General features: G+C 49.0%; 1 protein-coding gene across 1 annotated transcript in view; it reads right to left on the bottom strand.

Moving 5' to 3' along the window:
* METTL22 (methyltransferase 22, Kin17 lysine) overlaps positions 1 to 19,337 on the bottom strand; it is a 28,566-nt gene extending 9,229 nt beyond the window's left edge. The window contains exons 1-3 of the mRNA XM_007469936.1: positions 19,249 to 19,337; positions 5,114 to 5,280; positions 3,177 to 3,533 (exon numbers count right to left, since the gene is read on the bottom strand). Coding sequence (XP_007469998.1) covers positions 3,177 to 3,533; positions 5,114 to 5,280; positions 19,249 to 19,337 — 613 coding nt within the window. The remainder of the gene's footprint in view (positions 1 to 3,176; positions 3,534 to 5,113; positions 5,281 to 19,248) is intronic.
* Between the last annotated feature and the right edge of the window lie 1,031 nt (positions 19,338 to 20,368).

Raw genomic sequence — 20,368 nt, 5'->3', positions numbered from 1 at the left:
ACACACACACACACACACACACACACACACACACACACACACACACACACACACACACACGGCAGACTAGTTCACATCAAACCCCAGGCTCACCTCAAACCGGGAGCAGGGAGTGGGGGTGGCGGGGGGAGGGGACAGCAAGGCCGAAGGGGTGTGTGTCTGTGCCTGTGTGAGTGTGCGCGTGCCTGAGAGAAGAGGCCCCCTCGCTTTCCAGCCCTGCTCCGACCCCCAGCGCCAGCGCCCGCATCCTGCGCATCCCCCTTCCCCAGCCCCCCGCAGCCACGGCAGGTACTGTCCCTGGCCCACTGGCCCCCGGCTGGGGCGCGCGCCTCCCCTCCTCCCATCTTTGTTTCCTTCCAGTTTGCCTGGCTGAGCCAGGGGTGCCCTCCCACAGGGACCTCGGTCGTCTATGCCTGGTCTTTTCTCCGAGGGGGCCCGTGGACTTAAGTGTTGCCTCCAGCTGCATTTAAGGGGTGCTCAGCTTCCCTTGAGTGAGAACATGGACTGAGCTCAGAAAGACCTGCGTGTGAGCCAGGCTCAGTCACGCAGTCTGACCAGTGGCGTGAGTCACTGAACTTCTCAGCACCAGAGCCACAGTTTGCTCCTTTACAAGATACAGAAATAACATCACCTCATTCATGGGCTCAATGGCCTCCCTAACCAGGGTCAAGGGCAGGGAGCCCCTGCCCCAGCGGGAAGTCACACTTTATATTTAAACAATTCCAGTGGCGTCTTAAGAACATAAAAGCCAAGCCTGAGGAACACACGAGAAACTCCAGGGTGGGCAAATGGGGTTAGACAGACAGTCTTAGTATCTGAGCTGTACGCGGTCCTACCAGGACTGTCTCTAGACCTGCGGGAACGCAGGCTGTCCTCCTCAGCCCGTCTCCCTCCTCCACTCAGATCAGTCCCCTGGAATGAAAGCTGACAGCAGCTCGCGTTTCTTGAGCATCTACTAGGCACCAAGCACTGTGTTAAGAACTCTACATGTGCCATCTCTCTCAGTTCCTCACAACCGGAGATTATACCCATTTTACTGACAAGAAAACTGAACTCTGAGAGGTTAACGTACTTGCCCAAGTCACAGGCCAATGGAAAAGGCACGTGACTCGGGATCCGACAGCCCAAGTTCTAGCCCCGCCTCCTCTGAGTTCTCTTTGCATCCCAGTTTATCTATGAAATGGGGAAAATGATCGTAATTTACTTTGAACCTTGGGTCTGTGGATTCCTAGCAGGTTCGCGGATAAACTAGATTTTTGACAATCCCTGGAAGTAGTCTGGAAAACACAATCTCCTCCCGCTAAGAGAATCTGACTTTAATCAGTTTCTCAAATGGGTCTATAACCTTAAAAAAAGGCTGGGCTTACGAATGGGAGGAACAGGGTGGCCAGGGGAGGGACATCTGCTTAGCACTTGCTCTGCACCAGGCCCCGCAGGAGCACTTACTGGGCAGAGCTGAAAAGGAGGGTGAACTTCCAGGCGCTGTGAGATGGGGCTTCACGGCGAGGCGGAGCTGGCGGCACACTGACCCCACCCTGCCCTGTGGGACTTTGTTCTCAGCTTGCAGGATGGGAAATTCCCGGAACATGCGCCCTGGAGGCCAAACAGCTCGCTGTGAAGTCTGCTGCTCCCCTCCTCAGGGAGGCCAGTTAAGTGACAGCTGAGGGAAAGGAGCAGTCATCGACCCCCAAGAATAACACTTTCCAATGTTCTGATCACGTGACATGGGTAAGAAACATGGGCTGTGATGTCAGACGGACCTGAGTGTGAGTCAAGGCTCTGCCACTGACTAGCTGTGTGATCTTAGGCAAGTTCCTCAACCTCTCTGAGCCTCAGGTCCCTCCTCTGTGAAATGGGAATACTCATCCCTGGAAAGGCCATGAGGACCAGAGGTAATCCACAGAAAGCAAAGTAGGGCCCCCACCAGGGTGGTCTAGAACCAGCCTGCCTGGTACCCAGCAGGCACTCGGTAACCGTCTGCTGAACGGATGACCGCATGGCTATCAGAGCTGCTGTTCTGTCTGGGTTTCTGAGAGCGCCCTGTGGACCCCATGTGCGCAACCCAAGCCAGTGCTGGGGGAGGCCTTTACCTGGGACCTCAGGCACCATCCAGGACCCTGCATCTCAGTGAACAGACTCACATCAGAGCAGTGCTGGGGATGGCCAGAGCCCTGGCTGTGGAGATGGATCATGCGGACTCAGAACCTTCCTCCCTGCCCCCAAACGGCACGGCCTTGGGCTTGTCACTTCCTCATTTGTAGCACCCCTCAGAGAAGCTGAGAAGACTATGTGAGGTGATGAAGGTGAACATCAAAGCACAACAGGTGCCTCATCGTCGCTGGCTTCCTTCCTGCCCTGGCTGCTCTCCACTCCTGGCATTTCCAGAGATCAAAATCCCCGAGTCACCAAAGCCCTCTGCCTGCCCCTACGCCCGGGCATGGACCCTCTGGGCCCTGCCTGAGTGCCTGCTGAAACCTCCTTCCACCCCACCTCTCCTGCCACTGCATCCCTGCCTCCCCCACCCCCCATGCGCCCAGCTTCTAGCTCCCAGCTCATCTGATGGGCCCACACACTCCTCCAGGTTAACTCTGGATCTCCCTCCCCCTCCCTCCCCCTCTGCCCTGCTCCAGCTCCAGAACCTGCCATGGCTCCCTGCTGCGGGCTCCTGTGGGCCAAATCTTCCACAAACAACCCCGACCCACACCCTGGCATGCTACATAGGATCAGAGTACTGATGCAGGAGGCAGCAGCACTGAAGCTTCCAGAGCAGGGGATGGCCAAGCTGGGACTTGTACAATCAGGAATGTGTTAGGGAGCGAGTCCTCTGAGAAGGAGGCAGAAAGCGCACAGAGGCTGAGTGGGTGAGGCTGGTGTGAGTTGAGGCTGGAGAGGAGGGCGGAGCCACCTCACACAGGGGCCCCGGAGCTATGCTGAGCGTGTGGACTGTGTCCCGAGTGCAATGGGGAGCCACTGAAGAGTCTGGAGCAGGAGGGTGACCCGACAGCACTTTGGCAAGCTCCCCTGCTGCCAGCGGCACTACTGGCTCCCAGTGTCTGGACGCCAGTTCTGCTAACCTGTCCTGCCCTGAGATGCCTGGATGGGCCCGTGCTCAGCAGCCTTGTGCCCCGACCGACGCTGTGGCGCCGCCTGGAGGCAGGTGAGCAACCCTTGATTACCTATTTTGATGACATCGTAGGGGCCACTCTCTCGTGCTTCGTCTCCCAGGACGTCATCTTCCTCCTGTGTTAGAATCATGGGATGTACCTTGTCTCTCGGAGGCCCCGAGGGCTTGGAGGGAGAGGCAGCCCGTGGTCTTCTCACAACGTCCAAATCCCCATCCTCGTCCAGCTGAGCTGCCACCCCCTCCTGGCTGGTGGCGTCAGCCCCAGCCTGGAGGGAGACTGCCTCACTGCTGCAGCCGCTTCTGGCGGGAGGAGTCACCTCTGTGTGATGGGCTCTGTGACTGCCACCCTCAGCCCCCGAGTCTGTCTGAGAGGCTTGGTTCCACAGAAGCTTGAACTGGGACAAGAAGACTGAAAGACAAGACAAAACACAAAAGCAGAATATTTCCAAACCGTCTCCTTTTCTATTTCCCTTCCTCAATTTCCACCTGGGAAGAGTTTTAAAGGCCAGGTGAAAAAAAAAAAAAGGACAAGGACCTACTGTATAGCACAGGGAACTATATTCAATATCTGGTAAATAAACCATAATGGAAAAGAAAAAAAAAAAGAAAGGCCAGGTGGAAATATCATAAAACCAGCAGAAAAGGCCTGTCTGATTCGGCTGTGACGCTGCAGCCTCCAGAGCAGCCCTGCTGATGAGTACCTGCATTGCAGGCGCTCGGCTCACAAGATCGCATTTACTCCTTACAGCGGCTATGAAAGTGGCAGTGTCACTCTATTTTATTTTTTATTTAAAAATTTTTTTGGCTGCGCCACACGGCTTACAGGATTTTGGTTCCCGACCAGGGATGGCACCCACGCCCCCTGTAGTGGAAGTGCGGTGTCTTAACCACCAGACCAACAGGGAAGTCCCAGTGTCACTCTGTTTTACAGATGTGGAGGCTGAGGCTCAGAGGTTACGTGAGCTGACCAAGGTCACACAGCTGTGGGCGTGGCTCAGGCAGGATTCAAACCCTGTCTACTCAACCCCTGCGCTTCTGCCCTCCTCACCGCACTGTTCAGCCTTAAGGTTGGAAGTGAGGACAAGGATACTGTGTCCCTCACCACCTGGTGGCCAGAAAGTCACTGGGACAGGCTTTGGTAAGAGTATGGGTGCCGGGAGAGTTGGGCTGGAGGCAGGGGGTGTCCCGGGCCAGAGTCCTCCACGTCCCCTGACTGTCTGACCCTGGGGCAACTCGCTTGTCTGTTCTGAGCCTCAGTTTCCTGAATCCAGGAATCCAAACTGGGACATGAGGGAAAGGGGAGTTATGAACTACACCAGAACAAGCAAATACAACAGAGTGATCGGAGCTGGGGAGGGCGGCCAAGGAGGGAAGAACGTTCTAGGCAGAGCGAAAAGCAAGAGCAAAGGTGTCCAGAGAGGAAGGTACATGCAGTGTGTGAGGGGCGGAAAGGAGCAGAAAGTGGCCGCTGAGCAGCGAGGGCGGGACAGAGAAGTGTGGACACACGGGAAGGGGCTGGGTGGGGCTGGGCCTCGCAGGCCTAAGTGAGGGCTCTGATTTCCTTCTAAGAGCAAGGGAAGCCACTGGAGGGTCTAAATCAGGGCAGTGGTATGATCTGCATTTTTCAAAGGAGCCCCTGGGCTGCTGGGGAGAGGAGTGAGGGAGTGTGTACAGGAGAAAAACCAGGGAGCCCTGGCGGGAGGAGTCAGCCGGGGGTAGGGGCAGTGGGCTGCGGGAGTCCCCGTGCCCCGACTCCCCCATTGGTCCGTGGGCTCCGCCAGGGCAGAGCTCGACTCATTCCCTCTGCGTTCCCCGCATCGCATCCAGGTCTGGCACAGAGCAGGTGCTCGGGAAAGCACAGGCGTTTGCTCAGTGAAACAAGGGCACTTAAGAAGTGGTGTGAGGATAAGCTAAACAATCCAGTCTTCCCAATCTTTTCTGTGAGAAAGCAGGAAACACAATGGGCTCCCTGGGGTGCAGGGACCTTACCGGGCTGCCCCACGCCACTCAGCCGCACCATGAGTTGTCTCTGGTTTGGGGTGTGGAGGTGGACGTCTGACAGCACGGTGTCGCTTTTGAAGGTGATCTCGTCCATGGCTGGGGCGGGAGACGGCAACCACGGCCTGGGCTCCCCATCAACCATGGGACAGCAGCACCTGAGAGGCGAGAGCAAGTCCTCAGGACAGCAGGTCCCAGAGGGGAACAGTGTAAACGACCACAGCCAGGTGGCAGAGAGCTCCCTTTTCAATCCTCTCTTAATTCTTCCTGAAGGAGAAAGTCTCAGAGCCTTGGCAAGGGAACAGAATCCAGCTAGAACTGTTATTTTGTTTTTCACTGTGTTCATTTTTATAGTAATCGTTTATTTATGGCAAGAGATCTACATTTCCATTTATACTGATAAAGTTTTCCTTCCCTTTTTAATTTTTTCCAATTTTTTTATTATGAAAATTTTCAAATAGCAAGTTGAGGGCATAGCATAATAAACAGCCATATACCCACTGCTTAGATTCAATGATCATTAATGCTTTTTCACAGGATCAATCAATCCGTCTATCTAGGTTTTTTCTCCCCTGAACTGAGCACCTTCTAGACATCACACCATTTAACCCCTAAATAATTCTTCAGCATCTGTCTCCTAAGAACATGCTCCTACATAACCATAAGACCATTAGCAGACCTAAAACAATTAACAATTCCCTTATACCATTTAAAACCCAGTTCATGATCAATTTGACACCCAAACGTCTTTTGCAGCTAGTTTTTCCTAAACCAGTATTCGATCACAATTTATGCTTTGCATTTAGAAGTTGTTTTCCCTATAACCTTTTTCTTCTAGAAGTTAGCCCCAGCTGCCCATATATCATTTTTTAAACCTTCTTGTTAAATTAAAAAAAAAAAAGTGAGTGGATTTAAAGGAAAAGCAACTATGGGAATCACTGTACAGGTGATATACAGATGTGGAAAAATTATGAAGGTGACACAGCAATAACTAAAATTTGGAAAACCATGCTGGAGGCAAGGTGGTCAAAAACAGGAAGGCTTTCCCTCCATCCAAATGTTCCACCCCATCAAAAAGCATTAAACAGCAGCAGCTGCGTGCAGACAGAGCCTTGAGCTGTGATGCTGGGCAGAGCAGGTATAAACCCAGTCTCCTACCTCCTTGCTACATGACCTTGAGAAAATTACTCCACCTCTCTGGACCCGTTTCTTCAGCTACATTCTCACCTTGCAGGGTTAGCAGTAGGTGGGGGGATGGGGGGAGATATGTGGGGGAAGGGTGTTAAGTGCTGAGCAGAGCCCTTGGTCCCCAGCAATTGTTAATAAATCCTTGGTTTCAGATGCTTGACCCAAACCTGCCCACAATCCCTGACCTCCTACAGGAACCGTTCCTACTTGGGTGTGTGTGTGCACTACATGTGTGCCCCACGCATGTCATGAGACCTCTCGGGCCTCCATTTCTTCAACTGGAAAATGGGATCGTCATAACCCAGGCTGTCCACAATCTGAGTCCACATAACTGGAGTGCCTACATTTAAGTACTTTCCACGGGGAAGCAAAAGTTGTACCAACACAAACATTTTTATAAAAGAGTCGCCCCTTGCTGGCTGGCTTTCCTAGCTAACACTATAAGCCAGCACAAAGCAAGTGGCTTGTGAAGTAAGCCTGTGAATCTGGCAAATGGATGCAGGATTTCATGGTGTCAATGAAAGCAATGGAGAAGAAATGCTCGACCCTCAGGTAAAAGTCCTCAACCAATGTGGACTGGAAAAATAAGGATGGATCCAGGAAGAGTATCCAGTATAAATACAGCTTAGACCTACCATGATCAATCGTTTTAAAGACAGATCTGGCTCTCCCGGACTGAAAGAGGTCCTGGGGGAAAATACTGCAACCGCATACCAAATTTCCTTAAATACAGAGAAAAGCCAAACCCGTATTCTTAATTTCTAGTTGAAATTCCAATTTTAAAATCCAACCTGCACAGGTCTCCCAGGAAACGCACTCTACAATGGAGTACTAGGTTAAGTGGATTCCCTTTAAGGGGCTTTTCCTAGAACCAGATCTCTGGGAATGCAGAGGCACTTTGTACCTGTCTCAGCGTCTGTGTGAGGATTAAATTAAACGATGATCATTTTCAGGGTTCAGGACATAGTAAGTGCTCAATAAATGACAATAGAAAATATTATCATTATAGTGTTGATAAGAATAATTATTAACTGATGTGCTGGAAAATGTAAGAAGGCAATAGTTTCTCTATTTAGGCATAGCTGACTCCCAGTCTCTGTCTGGGAATGCTGGGGCTGGATGGGCTTCAGTCCCCTCTTCTCACTGGGGAGGAGGGAAAGGACACCCCGACTGCAGATGGGACCTCTGCTTCCTCCTCTGGGCAGCTGACAAGTGTCCTTGGCTCCTCTAAGGCTGTGAGGGCCAGACGCAGACGCTGCCATCCTAACACTGTCAGGAGTGCCCACTAAAAGCAGTTTGCTGGGATCTGGGGGTTGTAATGCCTCCCCGCGTCCCAGGCTTTCTCTCTGCCAGGTGTCACAAGGTCATCAACAATCAGAAAGTAGGCGCGATTCTGACACCGAGGCCCAGGTCTGTGGGGCAAAGACTTGGCCCTGGCCGCGGCGCGGAGCCATAGTCAGGGGCTCCAGGGTCCTCGACCCTCGGGGCTCTTCGTTCTGTCTTGCTGCTCCCTTAACTCCAGCTGGCGAGCTAAGCATTGCCCTCTCAAACAGCAGTCACAGCTCGGGCATCACCCTCCCTTCCTAATCCAAAACCGAGGGGGCTGCGTGGACCCCGAACGGAAACCCAGAGGAAGGAATGGACTCCTTCTCCCAACACCCTAGCTTAGAAGGGGAAACTGAGGCTAAGTGGGGACTTAGGCTTCAGGCCCGTGGGAGCCCGCACTTCAAGGCCAGGCTCGGTGCCAGGAGGCTCCCTAAACCCTTCCGCGTGCCGCCGCCTCTCCCACGGGCTTACCCACCGGAGGCCGCTGCCTGAAGTCCCAAGCGAAACGCTCACCACGGCGCGCAAGCGGCCGCCACTGCAGGCAGCCTGCGCAGGCGCGGCCCCACCCCCTGCGCGTGTGTCCCTCCTTGTCGCCCGTGACCACGCCCACCCGCCGAACCGCGCATGCGTGCCAGCCTCGCTGGCAAACAGGTGCCGCCCTGAGGAGGTGAGTTTCGCGCCTGCACAGGTTTGCTCTCACCTGCCCTGGTTTAATGGGGTGGCCGGCCTGGGTGGGACAGGTCTGCGAGAGAGGGGCCGTTAGGTCGCCCCAGGTCACCCAGCTAAGTGGCAAGGCTTGGATTCGAACCCGGGTAATAGGGCTCTAGAGCCTGTGCTGTTAACCAGCATACTAGCTATATACTAATTATCGTTATCCCTGCTCTTAGTACTCATTAATATAATAGCTGGTACTCGTTTCATTCATTCATCCACTCGTCAAGTCTCCAACAACCAGGCGAATGAAGAACCTCAGGTTAATTAGCGTCTAACAGGAAATGAAATCTGATACAACTGTTGCACTTCAAGTAAACTTCCAAGCACATAGGACCACAGATGTAAAATGTGCACACATTTACATGCACATACGGAGGGTCAACATCAGTTTCGTGGATAAAACATGAAGGGGTGGTTAATAGGGTGAGCAAGCAACATAAGTGTTTTTAAAGGAAACAGATTGTTTCTTGAACTCCCCAGGACAGTGCAGGGGGAGCCGGCTGGGCATCTTGGGACCCCGTTCTAGTCTTGGTTGGGTTGTTCCCAGGGGATGTCTGGGTGCTAGGAGGGCACCGAGGAAGGTGGTGTAGACACCTCTGGGTTTTTTGTCTAAAAGCTTGTGAGAATAAAGCAGGCAGAGCCATCTTTTAAAAACGAAAGTCAGATTACGTCCCTCCTCTGTTCAAACCCTTGGACGCCCCCACCTTACTGACAGAAGGAAGTCAGTATTCTCACAGTCATCCCCTCCCCATCTCATACCCGACTCTGCTCCCTCCTATTCACCCGGGAGGCTTCTCTCCAGGACACCCACCTGCCTTGTTCCATTCCCTCACCTCCTTCTGGCCTGTGCTCAGGCATCATCCTCTTCTCAGTGAGATCTTCCCAGACCATCCTATTTAAAATAACGGCTTCTTGGGGAATTCCCTGGTGGTCTAGTGGTTTGGACTCTGCGCTTCCACTGCTGGGGGGCCCAGGTTCGATCCCTGGTCAGGGAACGAAGATCCCGCAATCCCCAGGCCCTGGCCAAAAAAAAAAAAAAAAGCCACCTCTCCCCATCCAGGCACTCCCTGGTGCATAGGAGCTGCTCAAAAAGTTCAATTTGTCGAATGAAAGAAGAAAGGAAAGAGGAATGTGTGCTCACGGGGTGTGCAGAGAGGGTAGACAAAAGCAGATGTGATGTCACTGCCCATTTTGGGCTGCCCGGATGTGTTAGGGAACTGGACAGAGAGCTGCTGGGGGTCTGGGTAGCTCCTCACTGAGATGTTGAGGTAATTCACGTCATCCCAGGCTTCCTGTCATCCTCAGCGTCAAGTTCAAACTCTCCACTTGGACCCTGTTAACCTTTCCTCCCTGAGGCACGGACAGTATCCATTCTTCTCTCCTCCTATAGTTGTATAATATTTTTGCTGGGCACACGCTTCCCTCAAATTAAAGACTATTTCCCAGCCTCCCTTGCAATAGCAAGGACATGGGGTTAAACTAAAGGGATTAAGCCAATGGGATGTAAAGGGAAGTGTTATGGAGCAGTTTCCGGGACCCTCCCTTAAGTGGGAAGCTGGGGAGTCCTTGGTTCCTGATACTTTGTCCCTTCCATCATTCATGAGGCCCAAAACAGATGTGCTATGAGGGCTCTACACTAAGTTATGGCAGAGTGGCAAACCTACTTGGGGGTCACCTCCTCCAGGAAGCCTTCCCTGATTCCCCCTCCTCCAGCTCACGACTATGAGTCTCTGGGCCCTCCCAGTCCTCTCTAGTGTCTCCATCAGAGCACCTGTGACTCCCCCACCAGGTTGTGAGTGCCTTGGAGGCAGGAGAAGCTGCTGGTTCCCATCAGCAACTTATGCTGGATTTCTCCGTATCCACAAAGGAAAAGAGAATAATGCTTGTAAAGCAGTTAACATCATCCTCGGCATGCTGTGAGTACTCAAGAAATGACACGAGCACCTATAAACTATTACAGTCGACCCTTGAACAACATGGGTTTGAATTGCACATCATGGGTCAATTTATAGGAGGATTTTTTTCACTAAATAGGTACTGTGGTACTATACAATCTGTGGTTTGTTGAATCTGCAGGCTGTAAAGTTATATTTGGATTTTCTTTTTTTTTCTTTTTCAAATTATTTTCCCATTTAGGTTATTATAGAATATTGAGCAGAGTTCCCTGTGCTATACAGTAGGTCCTATATTTGGATTTTCAATTCTGCAGAGGGTCAGTGCCCCTAACCCCTGTGTTGTTCACAGGTCAACTGTATTATTGCTTATACTAGTTCATTCAGGTGGTAAACACCCCAGACATATCTGAGGGGGCGGGCAGGTGTAGACAACAACAGGTCCAGCTGAATGCATTGTTCACCATTCGGCCAGGCCCTGCAAATGTGAATGATGGAACTGTATTAAGGTTCTTATGGCTGCTGTAACAAATTACCACAAGTTTGGTGGCTTAAAACAAAATGAATTTATTTTTTCACAGTCCTGGAGGCCAGAAGTTCAAAATCAAGTTGTCATCAGGGCTGGGTTATCTCCAAAGGCTCTCAGGAAGGATCCTTCTGTATTAGCTTGAGCTGCTGTAACAAACTATCATAGATTGAGGGGCTTAAACAATTGAAATTTATTTTCTCACAGTTTTGGAGGCTGGAAGTCTGAGATCAAGGTGCCAGCATGGCCAGATTTTGGTGAGGGGATCGCCCCTTGGGTTGCAGACAGCCACCTTCTCACTGTGTCCTCACACGGCCTCTTCTCTGAGTACATGAATAGAGAGGGAGCAAGCTCTCTAGTGTCTCTTATAAGGACACTAATTCTATCAGATCAGGGCCCCATCCTTATGACCTCATTTAACTTTAATGACTTTCTTAGAGGCCCCATCTCCAAATACAGCCACACTAGGGGTTAGGGCTTCTATATATTAATTTGGGGGGACACATGCAGTTTGTAATACCTTTCTTGCCTTTCTCCTAGCTTCTAATGACTCCTGGTGACCCCTGACTTGTAGATGAGTCATTCCAGTGACACATTTGCCTCCACCTTCACATGGCCATCTTCCCTCTGTGTCTATGTCCAAATCGCCTCCTCTTCTAAGGACACCAGTCATTGGATTAGGGCCCACCTAAACCAGTATGACCTCATCTTCACTTATTTACCTGCAAAGACCCTATTCCCAAATAAGGTCACATTCACAGGTTTGGGACTTGAACACATCTTTTGGGGGAACATAATTTGACCCATAATAGAAAATATCTTAGAAGGGATGCTCCAGACCTAGTTTTTCAGCCTCCAGCTGTGTGAGTCACCTCAGCTATGGGGGTCCTCCTGGCTGAGACTCCCAGATATCGTAGTGCAGAGACAAGCCAGCCCCGCTGTGCTCCGTCTGAATTCCTGACCCACAGAACCCATAAACATAACAAAAGTGCTATTATGGTCTATGCCACTAAATTTGGGGGTGGTTTGCAACACAGCAGTAGATGCTCAGAATAAGGGGGAAGGAAAGCTGCCCTTTTTCGCAGAACTTTGCAGATTAGGGGGAGAGGGCCCCCTGCGTTCCTGAGTCTCAGTTACATACACAACCACCCCTGAGGCTCAGACAGGTGAGGTGCTTTGCTCAAAATGCCAGCTGCTGAGTGGCAGAACTGGGATGCAGACCCAGGTCTCTGAAATGTCCCAGCGTTGGATGGGGCCTTAGAGTGAAAAGCCGTTTCTAGCATCCCAGGCACGTCTTTTCCTTTGAGAGTCTCCCCTGAGTCTTGGCGATGCAAGGGTTACTGTGCTAACTCCCATATGCCGGAGTGTACATCACCCCCACTGCCTGGGCTAATGACAAATCATGTATGCAACAGAGGAAAGCGGATGGCCTGCCAGATGTGTGATAAGAAACCAGCTTGCAGGAAATTGCTATCAGGTGATCATTATTAGCCCGGGTATTCAGAGCAGCCCCGTTTCCAAAGGTCATGCGTTTACTAAATGCTTGATGCGTTTTCCCAATCGGCCCTGGAAGATTTTGTCCTCCTGGAGAGAAAGCTCTTCCCCTGGATCTGCTGAGAGCAGGTGATTATAATTCTACACCTCCCCACCCCTGCATCTCACCAGCCTCTAACAGCAGCTGCTACAAATGCACAGTGATTGCCTCTCTGGTTCCTGGTACTGCGTAGAGAGAAACCAAGCTGACAGTCGCGTGCGATGGAGCTGGGTTCAAATCCCAGCTCGGCCACTCAGTAATCATAGTCACTCATTTGATGCGTGATTGTGGAGAGCTTTTCACATGCTAGGTACTCGGGCAAGTTACTTTACTTCTTTGAACTTAATTTTCTAATTTCTCGAGTACTGATAATAATACCTACCTTGAAGCGTTGTTGTGAGAATGAGTGAAATAGAATGTGGAAAGTTCCAGGCACGACTTTCCTGCACTTCTTGAGCTGATCTGAGCATATCTCTTCATCTTAAAGAACGCACCAATTTCACTAATTTTACCAAGTCATATATTGTTAGATTTTTAAAAAGCCAGTTAGGGCTTCCCTGGTGGCGTAGTGGTTGAGAGGCCGCCTGCTGATGCAGGGGACACGGGTTCGTGTCCCGGTCCGGGAGGATCCCACGTGCCGTGGAGCGGCTGGGCCCGTGAGCCATGGCCACTGAGCCTGCGTGTCCGGAGCCTGTGCTCTGCAACGGGAGAGGCCACAACAGTGAGAGCCCTGCGTACCGCAAAAAAAAAACAACAAAAAAAAACTAGTTAAACCAGGTCACCTTTAAGGGGCCTGGAAGGAGGTGTTTGGCCTTGGTGATGGTGTCACGATGTGGTTCGAGATTCTCCCCGGGGTTGCCGTCATGGCCGCGTGCTTGTTCATCCCGGGAATGGCCACTGCACGCATCCACAGGTTCACTAACGGAGGCAAGGAAAAAAGGGTTGCCCATTATTCGTATCTGTGGAACTTGGTGGAAAGAGATAGGCGCATCTCTGGAGTTGATCGTTACTATGTGCCAAAGGGTTGGAGAACATTGATTAAGGAAGCATTTTCCTGATTGATGAAAAATAACTCAGTTATGCTCATCTACCACTGCTAGAAGGTTATGCAGTGTATTGTGTAGCATGCAGTGTATTTTGTACTCTGTAATAAAAATAAAACAAAAAACTAAAATTTTAAAAATAAAATAAATAAATAATTTAAAAAGCCAGTTACATAAATCAGGAGCTTGGGATGAACACACACACACACACAACTATATGTAAGACAGATAACCAACAAGGACCTACTGTATAGCACAGGGAACTCTACTCAATATCCTGTGATAACCTATATGAGAAAAGAATCTAAAAAAGAATGAATATATGTATATGTATAACTGAATCACTTGGCTGTACACCTGAAACGAACACCACATTGTAAATCAACTGTACTCCAGTAAAATTAAAATAAAAAAATTTTAAAAGCCAGTTACGATGCCATACATACTGTATAATATTAGTTACGTAACAGAAAACACTCAAAAAATTATATGTTTTCTCAGGATATGTGCATATTATGTAAATACACAGAAAAAATCTGGAAAGATGCCTTCTCAGGATAGGGGCTGGGATGAAGGTAGGTTTGAGAGGACTTTGTTTTAATTTTTAAAGGGCTGCAACATATATCACTTCTATGGTTAGAAATTTATTTAAAAATGAAAGTGCACAGGGGCTTACACTGGTCAAATGTGGGACAATATGAGCCTTTAAATGAATATTTATTGGCAAGAATAAAACATGACACATTGAATAAAAGCAATCTATGTAAACAGGTACTCAAAACAAATGTGTCTTAGTCCATTGAAACTGCTATAACAGCATACCATAGAGTACGTGGTTTATAAACAACAGAAATGCTCACAATTCTGGAGGCTGGAAGTCTGAGTTCAGGGTACCAGCGTGGTCAGGTTGTGGTGAAGGCCCTCTTGGGGTGACACAAACATTCAGGCCAGTGCTTGTACACGAATGTTCATAAATCACTATTCACAGTAGCAAAAAGAAACAACCTAAATGTCCATCACCTGAAAAATGGATAAATAAAATGTGGTCTATCCATACAGGGGGAAATTAGCCAGCCTTAAAATGGAAGGAAGTACTGATACATGTTACAACATGGATGGACATTGAAAATATGATACTCAGTGAAATGTGCCAGACACAAAAGACCACACACGTACTGCATGATTCCACGTATAATGAAACATCCAGAAAAGGGAAATCCATAGAGACGATAAGCAGACTAGTGGTTGCCAGGGCCTGGGGAGAGGGAAAAATAGGGAGTGACTGCTTAATAGGTGCGGGGTCTCCTTAGGGAGTGATGAAAATGGCTTGAAACTAGATAGAGGGCGTGGTTGTACAACACTGTAAATGTACTAAATGCCACTGAATTGTTCACTTTAGAATGGTGAATTTTATTTCAGTTAAAAAATCCATGAGTTCATAATGAAACTAAAAGACTTTTTAAAAGGGTGGTGAGAAACTGTAGAAGGAAGGATGAATAGAAATAGAAAATCACTCTTTAAAGTCACCTTAATGCTGACTGATCCAGATAAGAATCATCAATGGATGTTAAACCCTTGGGAAAAAGACAGTTGAGGTACAAGACAGTCACACAGGCCACACTGACCTGACCACACTGCCACCCTGATCTCAGACTTGCAGCCTCCAGAACTGTGAGAAAGAAATTTCTGTTGTTTATAAGCTGCCCAGGCTGTAGTATGCGGTTATAGCAGCCTGAATGAACTAAGATATAATCTACATACTGTCAAATTCACTATTTTAAAGTGTACAAATTGGTGGATTTCGTATATTCACAACATTGTACAGCCATCACCACTGTCTAATTCCAGAACATGTTCATCACCCCCAGAACAAACACTGTGCCCATCAGCATCCTCCTGTAACTGAAAGTGGGGTCCCTCTGTTCGCCACTCAAAAACCAATAAAGAGGCAAAGTTGGTGGAAAGTAAAGTTTGCTCTATTTTGGAGGCCGGCAACTGGGGGGAGATGCAGAGTCCTGTCCAAAGGCCAACTCCCCCACCACTGACAACCAGGGGGCAAGAGCTTTTATAGGCAGAGGGAGGGGGCTACATGCAGAAACAGCACAGTCAGCTCTGACAGTCATCTTGAAATTGGTCATTGGTGGTCTGACCAGCACGATATTGATGGTTTTAGATACAGTTAACCTTCAGTTCCCCGGGTTGGTTTGTTCCCATTTCCTTGAGGCCAATTCTTGGAATTGCGGCAGCTGATGTCATGGCTACAGCCTGGTCATCATGTAGTTAACTTCTTGCACCTGGTGGGGGTTTCAGTATCTATAAGACAGCTCACAGGATACGGCTCAGAATATTATCTGTAGCCCTTGAGAGGGAACTAAAGGTCCTTGACTTTGCTTACTGACTAAACTATTATCGTTTCGTCCTGTTTGACTGTTTTTCTTTGCTTCTCCCTTCTCTCATTTCTCTGATTAAACTTATTCTTTGGCTAAAGTTCTTCCACAGACAAAAGGCAGGAGGATATGGGGGTGGGGGAAGGACCATAGTGTCCTGTTTCGTTTCACTCTCCATTGCCCTCTCCCATGGCAAATGCCAAACCACTTTCTGGCTGTGGATTTGCCTCTTTGGGGTATTTCATATAAATGGAATCCTACAAAATGCACTCTTTTGTGTTTGGCTTCTTTCACTGAGCATGTTTTCAAGGTTTACCCGTGTTGTAGCATGTATTAATATTTCATTCCTTTTTTTTTTTTTTGAGATGTCTTATCAATTGTCAGATTAATTTATTCTAAGTTGCCAGTGTAATTTTTTAAAACATGAGTTGGTAAACTCCAATCTGATTAAACATATGTCTTTGGCTGAGAATACTTTTTTAATTGAAGTATATTTGATGTACAATTTTATATAAGTTATAAATGTATGGTACAGTGATTCACCATTTTTAAAGGTTATACTCCATTTGTAGTTATTATAAGTACCTCATTCCTTTTTAATGGCAAAATAACATTCCATGGTATGGAGAGACCACATTTATTTATTCATTCATTAGTGGATGGACATTTGGGTTGTTTCTACTTTTTGGCTGTTATAAATAATGGTGCTGTGAACATTCATATAAAGTTTTTGTGTGGACATACATTTTCATGTCTCTTGGCTACCTACCTAGGAATGGAATTGCTGGGTCTTTTGGTGACTATGTTTAATCTTTTAAGGAACAGTCAGACTGTTTTCCAAAGTGGCTGCATAATTTTATATTCCAACTCCAGCTGAGTATGAAGGTTCCAGTTTCCTGGAGTTTAGTCTTATTGGGGAACTCTTGGAGCCAGTGTAAAACACATGCCTCTGAGTTGTCTCACCCAAAGGGTGTAGGTGCTGGGGCATTTATACACCAAATCCCGCAGTCATTGGTTAGGGCTGCTAATTTCTTGGCTTTTCTGGCTGGCCGTAGGTGAGCAGAGTGACCCTAGAGAAAGCCTCTGGTGCTGCCTATTAGATGTTGGGCCTGGATGCATGGAAAAAAGGGATGCGGTGAAATATCTCGGCTGCTGTTCTTATGAATTGTTTAAGGATAACCCAGCCAATTCTCATATCTCCCACAGCCTGCTGTGGCCCTCACAGCACTGCAGATGCCCTTTTAATTGTGTTAAAATCACACAATAAAGGATCTCTAGTGATCTGAAAAGCATCCTCCAAAAATTCATATCCACCTGAAACCTCTGAACGTGACCTTCTTTGGAAATACGGTCTCTGTAGACGTAATCATCTTGGACTTAGGGTGGACCCTGAATCCAATGACAAGTGTCCTTATAAAAAGAGGACTTCCCTGGTGGTCCAGTGCTAAAGAATCCGCCTTCCAATGCAGGGGGAGCAGGTTTGATCCCTGGTCAGGGAACTAAGATCCCACATGATGCGGAGCAACTAAGCCCGTGCACCACAACTACTGAGCTCACGTGCCTCAACTAGAGAGCCCGCGTGCCACAAAACTACAGAGCCCACACACTCTGGAGCCTGCGCGCCACAACTATAGAGAGAAAACCCACACGCCACAACTAGAGAGAAGCCTGAGTGCCACAACAAAAGCCTGCGCACCACAATGAAAAGATCCCACATGCCTCAACGAAGATCCCATGAGCCTGCAACTAAGACCCGATGCAACCAAAATAAATAAACAAACAAATTAAATAAATATTAAAAAAAATAAAAAGAGGAGAGGATGCAGAGAGAAGGTGATTGAAGACAGAGGCAGAGATTGGAGTGACCAGTCTACAAGCCAGGGGACACCAAAGATTGCTGGCCACACCAGGAGCCGGGAGAGAGGCAGGGGACACAGCGTCCCTCAGAGTCTCTTGCAGGAATCAACCCTTCTGACATCTTGATCTTAGACCTCTGCTGTCCAGAACTGTGAGAGAAGAAATTGCTGTTGTTGAAGCCCCCTAGTTTGTGGTACCCAGTTAGGAACCCAACGGGTGGTCTCAGCTGGTTGGTGCCTCAAGGCTTTGGTGTCCCCTGGGCTCCGAAGGCCAGTGCCCAGCCCGGTTTCCACCTCCACGATCAGCTCCTTCTGAAGTTCACAGTCTAAATGCTCCCTGCTCAGATAGGCCTTCTCCCCACCGCCCCGTCCTGCGTTGCCCCCTACCATCTGAGCAAGGATCTCTATCACACACCTGTTTTATTTTCTTCCTAGGCCTGTCGCTCTCCAGGACGACCTGTTATTTAAATTCTCCGTGTTTATCATCTGTCTCTTGCACTAGCATGTAAGATGCATGACAGCAGGGCCTTGCCTGCCTGGTTCACTGTTTTCCTGAGCACCTGTGATAGGGGACTCTTTGCAGAAAGAACGAGAGCCTGGAGACCTTCGGAGCACCTCTGGAGGAGCTACTGCCCCAGATGTCATGGGGAAGGTGTAACTTCAGAGAAACTGGCCCTTGACACCCCACCCACTCGCTGTGCATGGTGGGCCGAAGAGGTTTTGGTGAAACACTTAGACCAGGATCAAAATGTTCTCTTTTGAGATGAGCTTAAGAAGTCACCCTGTTCTTTCCTGTGTCTGGCTTTGGGAGAATAATGAATATTTCCAAGTGTCCCAAGCCTGCTCTCTTTTCCTTCTTCCCAGATTGCCCCAGGACCTAGGATGCTGGTGGAAGACTTTGAATGGCATCTTCTCTTCCTGGTGAGGCTCCCTCCCTCTTCTGATTATGGCTGTCTCCTAGCAAGATGTCCGATTGCTGCGTCTGAGCACTTACTGTAGGGTAGCAGTGGAATCACCAGGATCCAGATATCGGGGTACATCCTCTGAATGGCAGGAGCAGTGTGGGGGGAGGCACAGGGGAGGCGAGTGCACCATCTCCCCAGGGAAGGATTAGCTACTTTGATTGATTGATTGATTTTTAAAATTATTTTTAAGCTGCTTTTTCAACTGTCTCTGCCCAACAGCTTCTTTGGGTCTCCCCTCTGATTTCTATTCAATTTTATTTAAAATGTCTCTTTTCTTCAAGCTTGGGCAGGGATTGATCTTTGCTAGCTGAGTAAGGGACAGTAACTCGGGAACGCGAAGCCACGTCCTGTTTAGTGATTCCTGGACGAATGGAGGCTGTGCCAGGCATCTCATATGTTTTATTGCTTTTAGTTCCCACAACAACGCTATGAGCAAAGTACTGTTCCCATTTTATGGATGAGGTCAGACAGGTTAAGTCATGTGCCCAACATCCTTTCCTTCCCTTTTCTTTTCTTTCCCTCCTGTTCCGTCCTTCTTTTCTTAAAACATGAAAAAATTAATAAACTTTATTTTTTAGAGCAGTTTTAGGTTCATTAAGTGTTAAGTACAGAGAGTTATATCCAATATATCCCCTGCAAACTGCCCCGCCCCCAATCTGTAGCCCCAGGAACCTCTCCAGCTGAGCTGTAGTTACCTGTTTTTCCGAGTGCCTTGAAGTCCACCATGCAGGCGGGCAATCGTGGTCTCGACACTCAGGAAAGCGGTGACTTGATGAATGCCCATGGTTCCTCCCATTGAGATGCTTTCTTGTTTGTTCCTGAGAGTCCTCTGGGGGTCATGGCCGTATTGAGTAAGAACTTCCTAGAACGCATTGTGGTTTGAAATGCTGGACTTGGTAGATGGGGAATAGGCTGGGGGAGGGAGAAAAGCACCGAATTGGGCCCAGGAGGGACCCTGGGCAGCTTAAGGGAGACATGGGTTGAGAGTCTGGGCTCTGGACTGGCTCCCACCTGTGAGACTTCGGGTGACCTCTCTGAGCGTTGGCTTCTTTCTGGGTGAACCAGGATAGGCTGGTCCAATGCCTTCTCCACTGCAATGTGCCCCCATTCTATGTAGGCACCCCGCCCCGAACAGGAATGGGGGCTCTTGTTGGAGAGTCAGAATGCAGATGGCCCCTTTCATTCTGCTCCCAACCTTTGTGATCTTTTTTTTTTTTCTCTCTCCAACTCAGAATTTCTCTTTTTTAGCTGATGATACTCCGTGAGGCTTCAGATCTTACAAAGGCACTTTGATCATATGGCTCATCATCAGCTCCTTTTATCTTGGGAACATCTGGCGAACCAAATCTAATCAATACAGAGCGGCAGAGGGCTCACGGAAGGTCCACATCTGCCCGGGTCTCCTTCAAGAGCACTGAGTCAGGATGAGGCTGCCTTGCCTGAGAACTCACACCTGTCTGGACATACCCAGCAGTGCAGAACACAGCACCCATGGGTCGGGGGCCTGCTGCATGCTCACACACGTCATCTCCAATTCTCCAGGCTGCCTTAAGAGGGAGAAACCAAGACTGGCCCCATTTTGCAGATCAGCAAACTGAGGCTCAGAGATGTGAAGTCACTTGCCTGCAGTAACTCAGTTCCTAGGGGACTGGCCCAGGTGGGTCTGACTCCGAAAAGTGGTTCAGAAAAGTAAAGTGACTCTTCTAAAATGTGCTTCCAGCTTTCTGGAGTCAGGCAGCCTCGATGCCAATCTTAGCCCTGCCCCCTCCCCCCTGTCTCAGGTCAGGTTCTCCCAGAAGCAGACCCAGAGATGGG

This window comes from Lipotes vexillifer, unplaced genomic scaffold (genome assembly GCF_000442215.2).
Source record: "Lipotes vexillifer unplaced genomic scaffold, Lipotes_vexillifer_v1.1 scaffold1120, whole genome shotgun sequence".
In the NCBI taxonomy this organism is placed as follows: domain Eukaryota; kingdom Metazoa; phylum Chordata; class Mammalia; order Artiodactyla; family Lipotidae; genus Lipotes; species Lipotes vexillifer.
The sequence above is the reverse complement of the archived record's forward strand: the minus strand, read 5'-3'. Positions and strand labels throughout refer to the sequence as shown.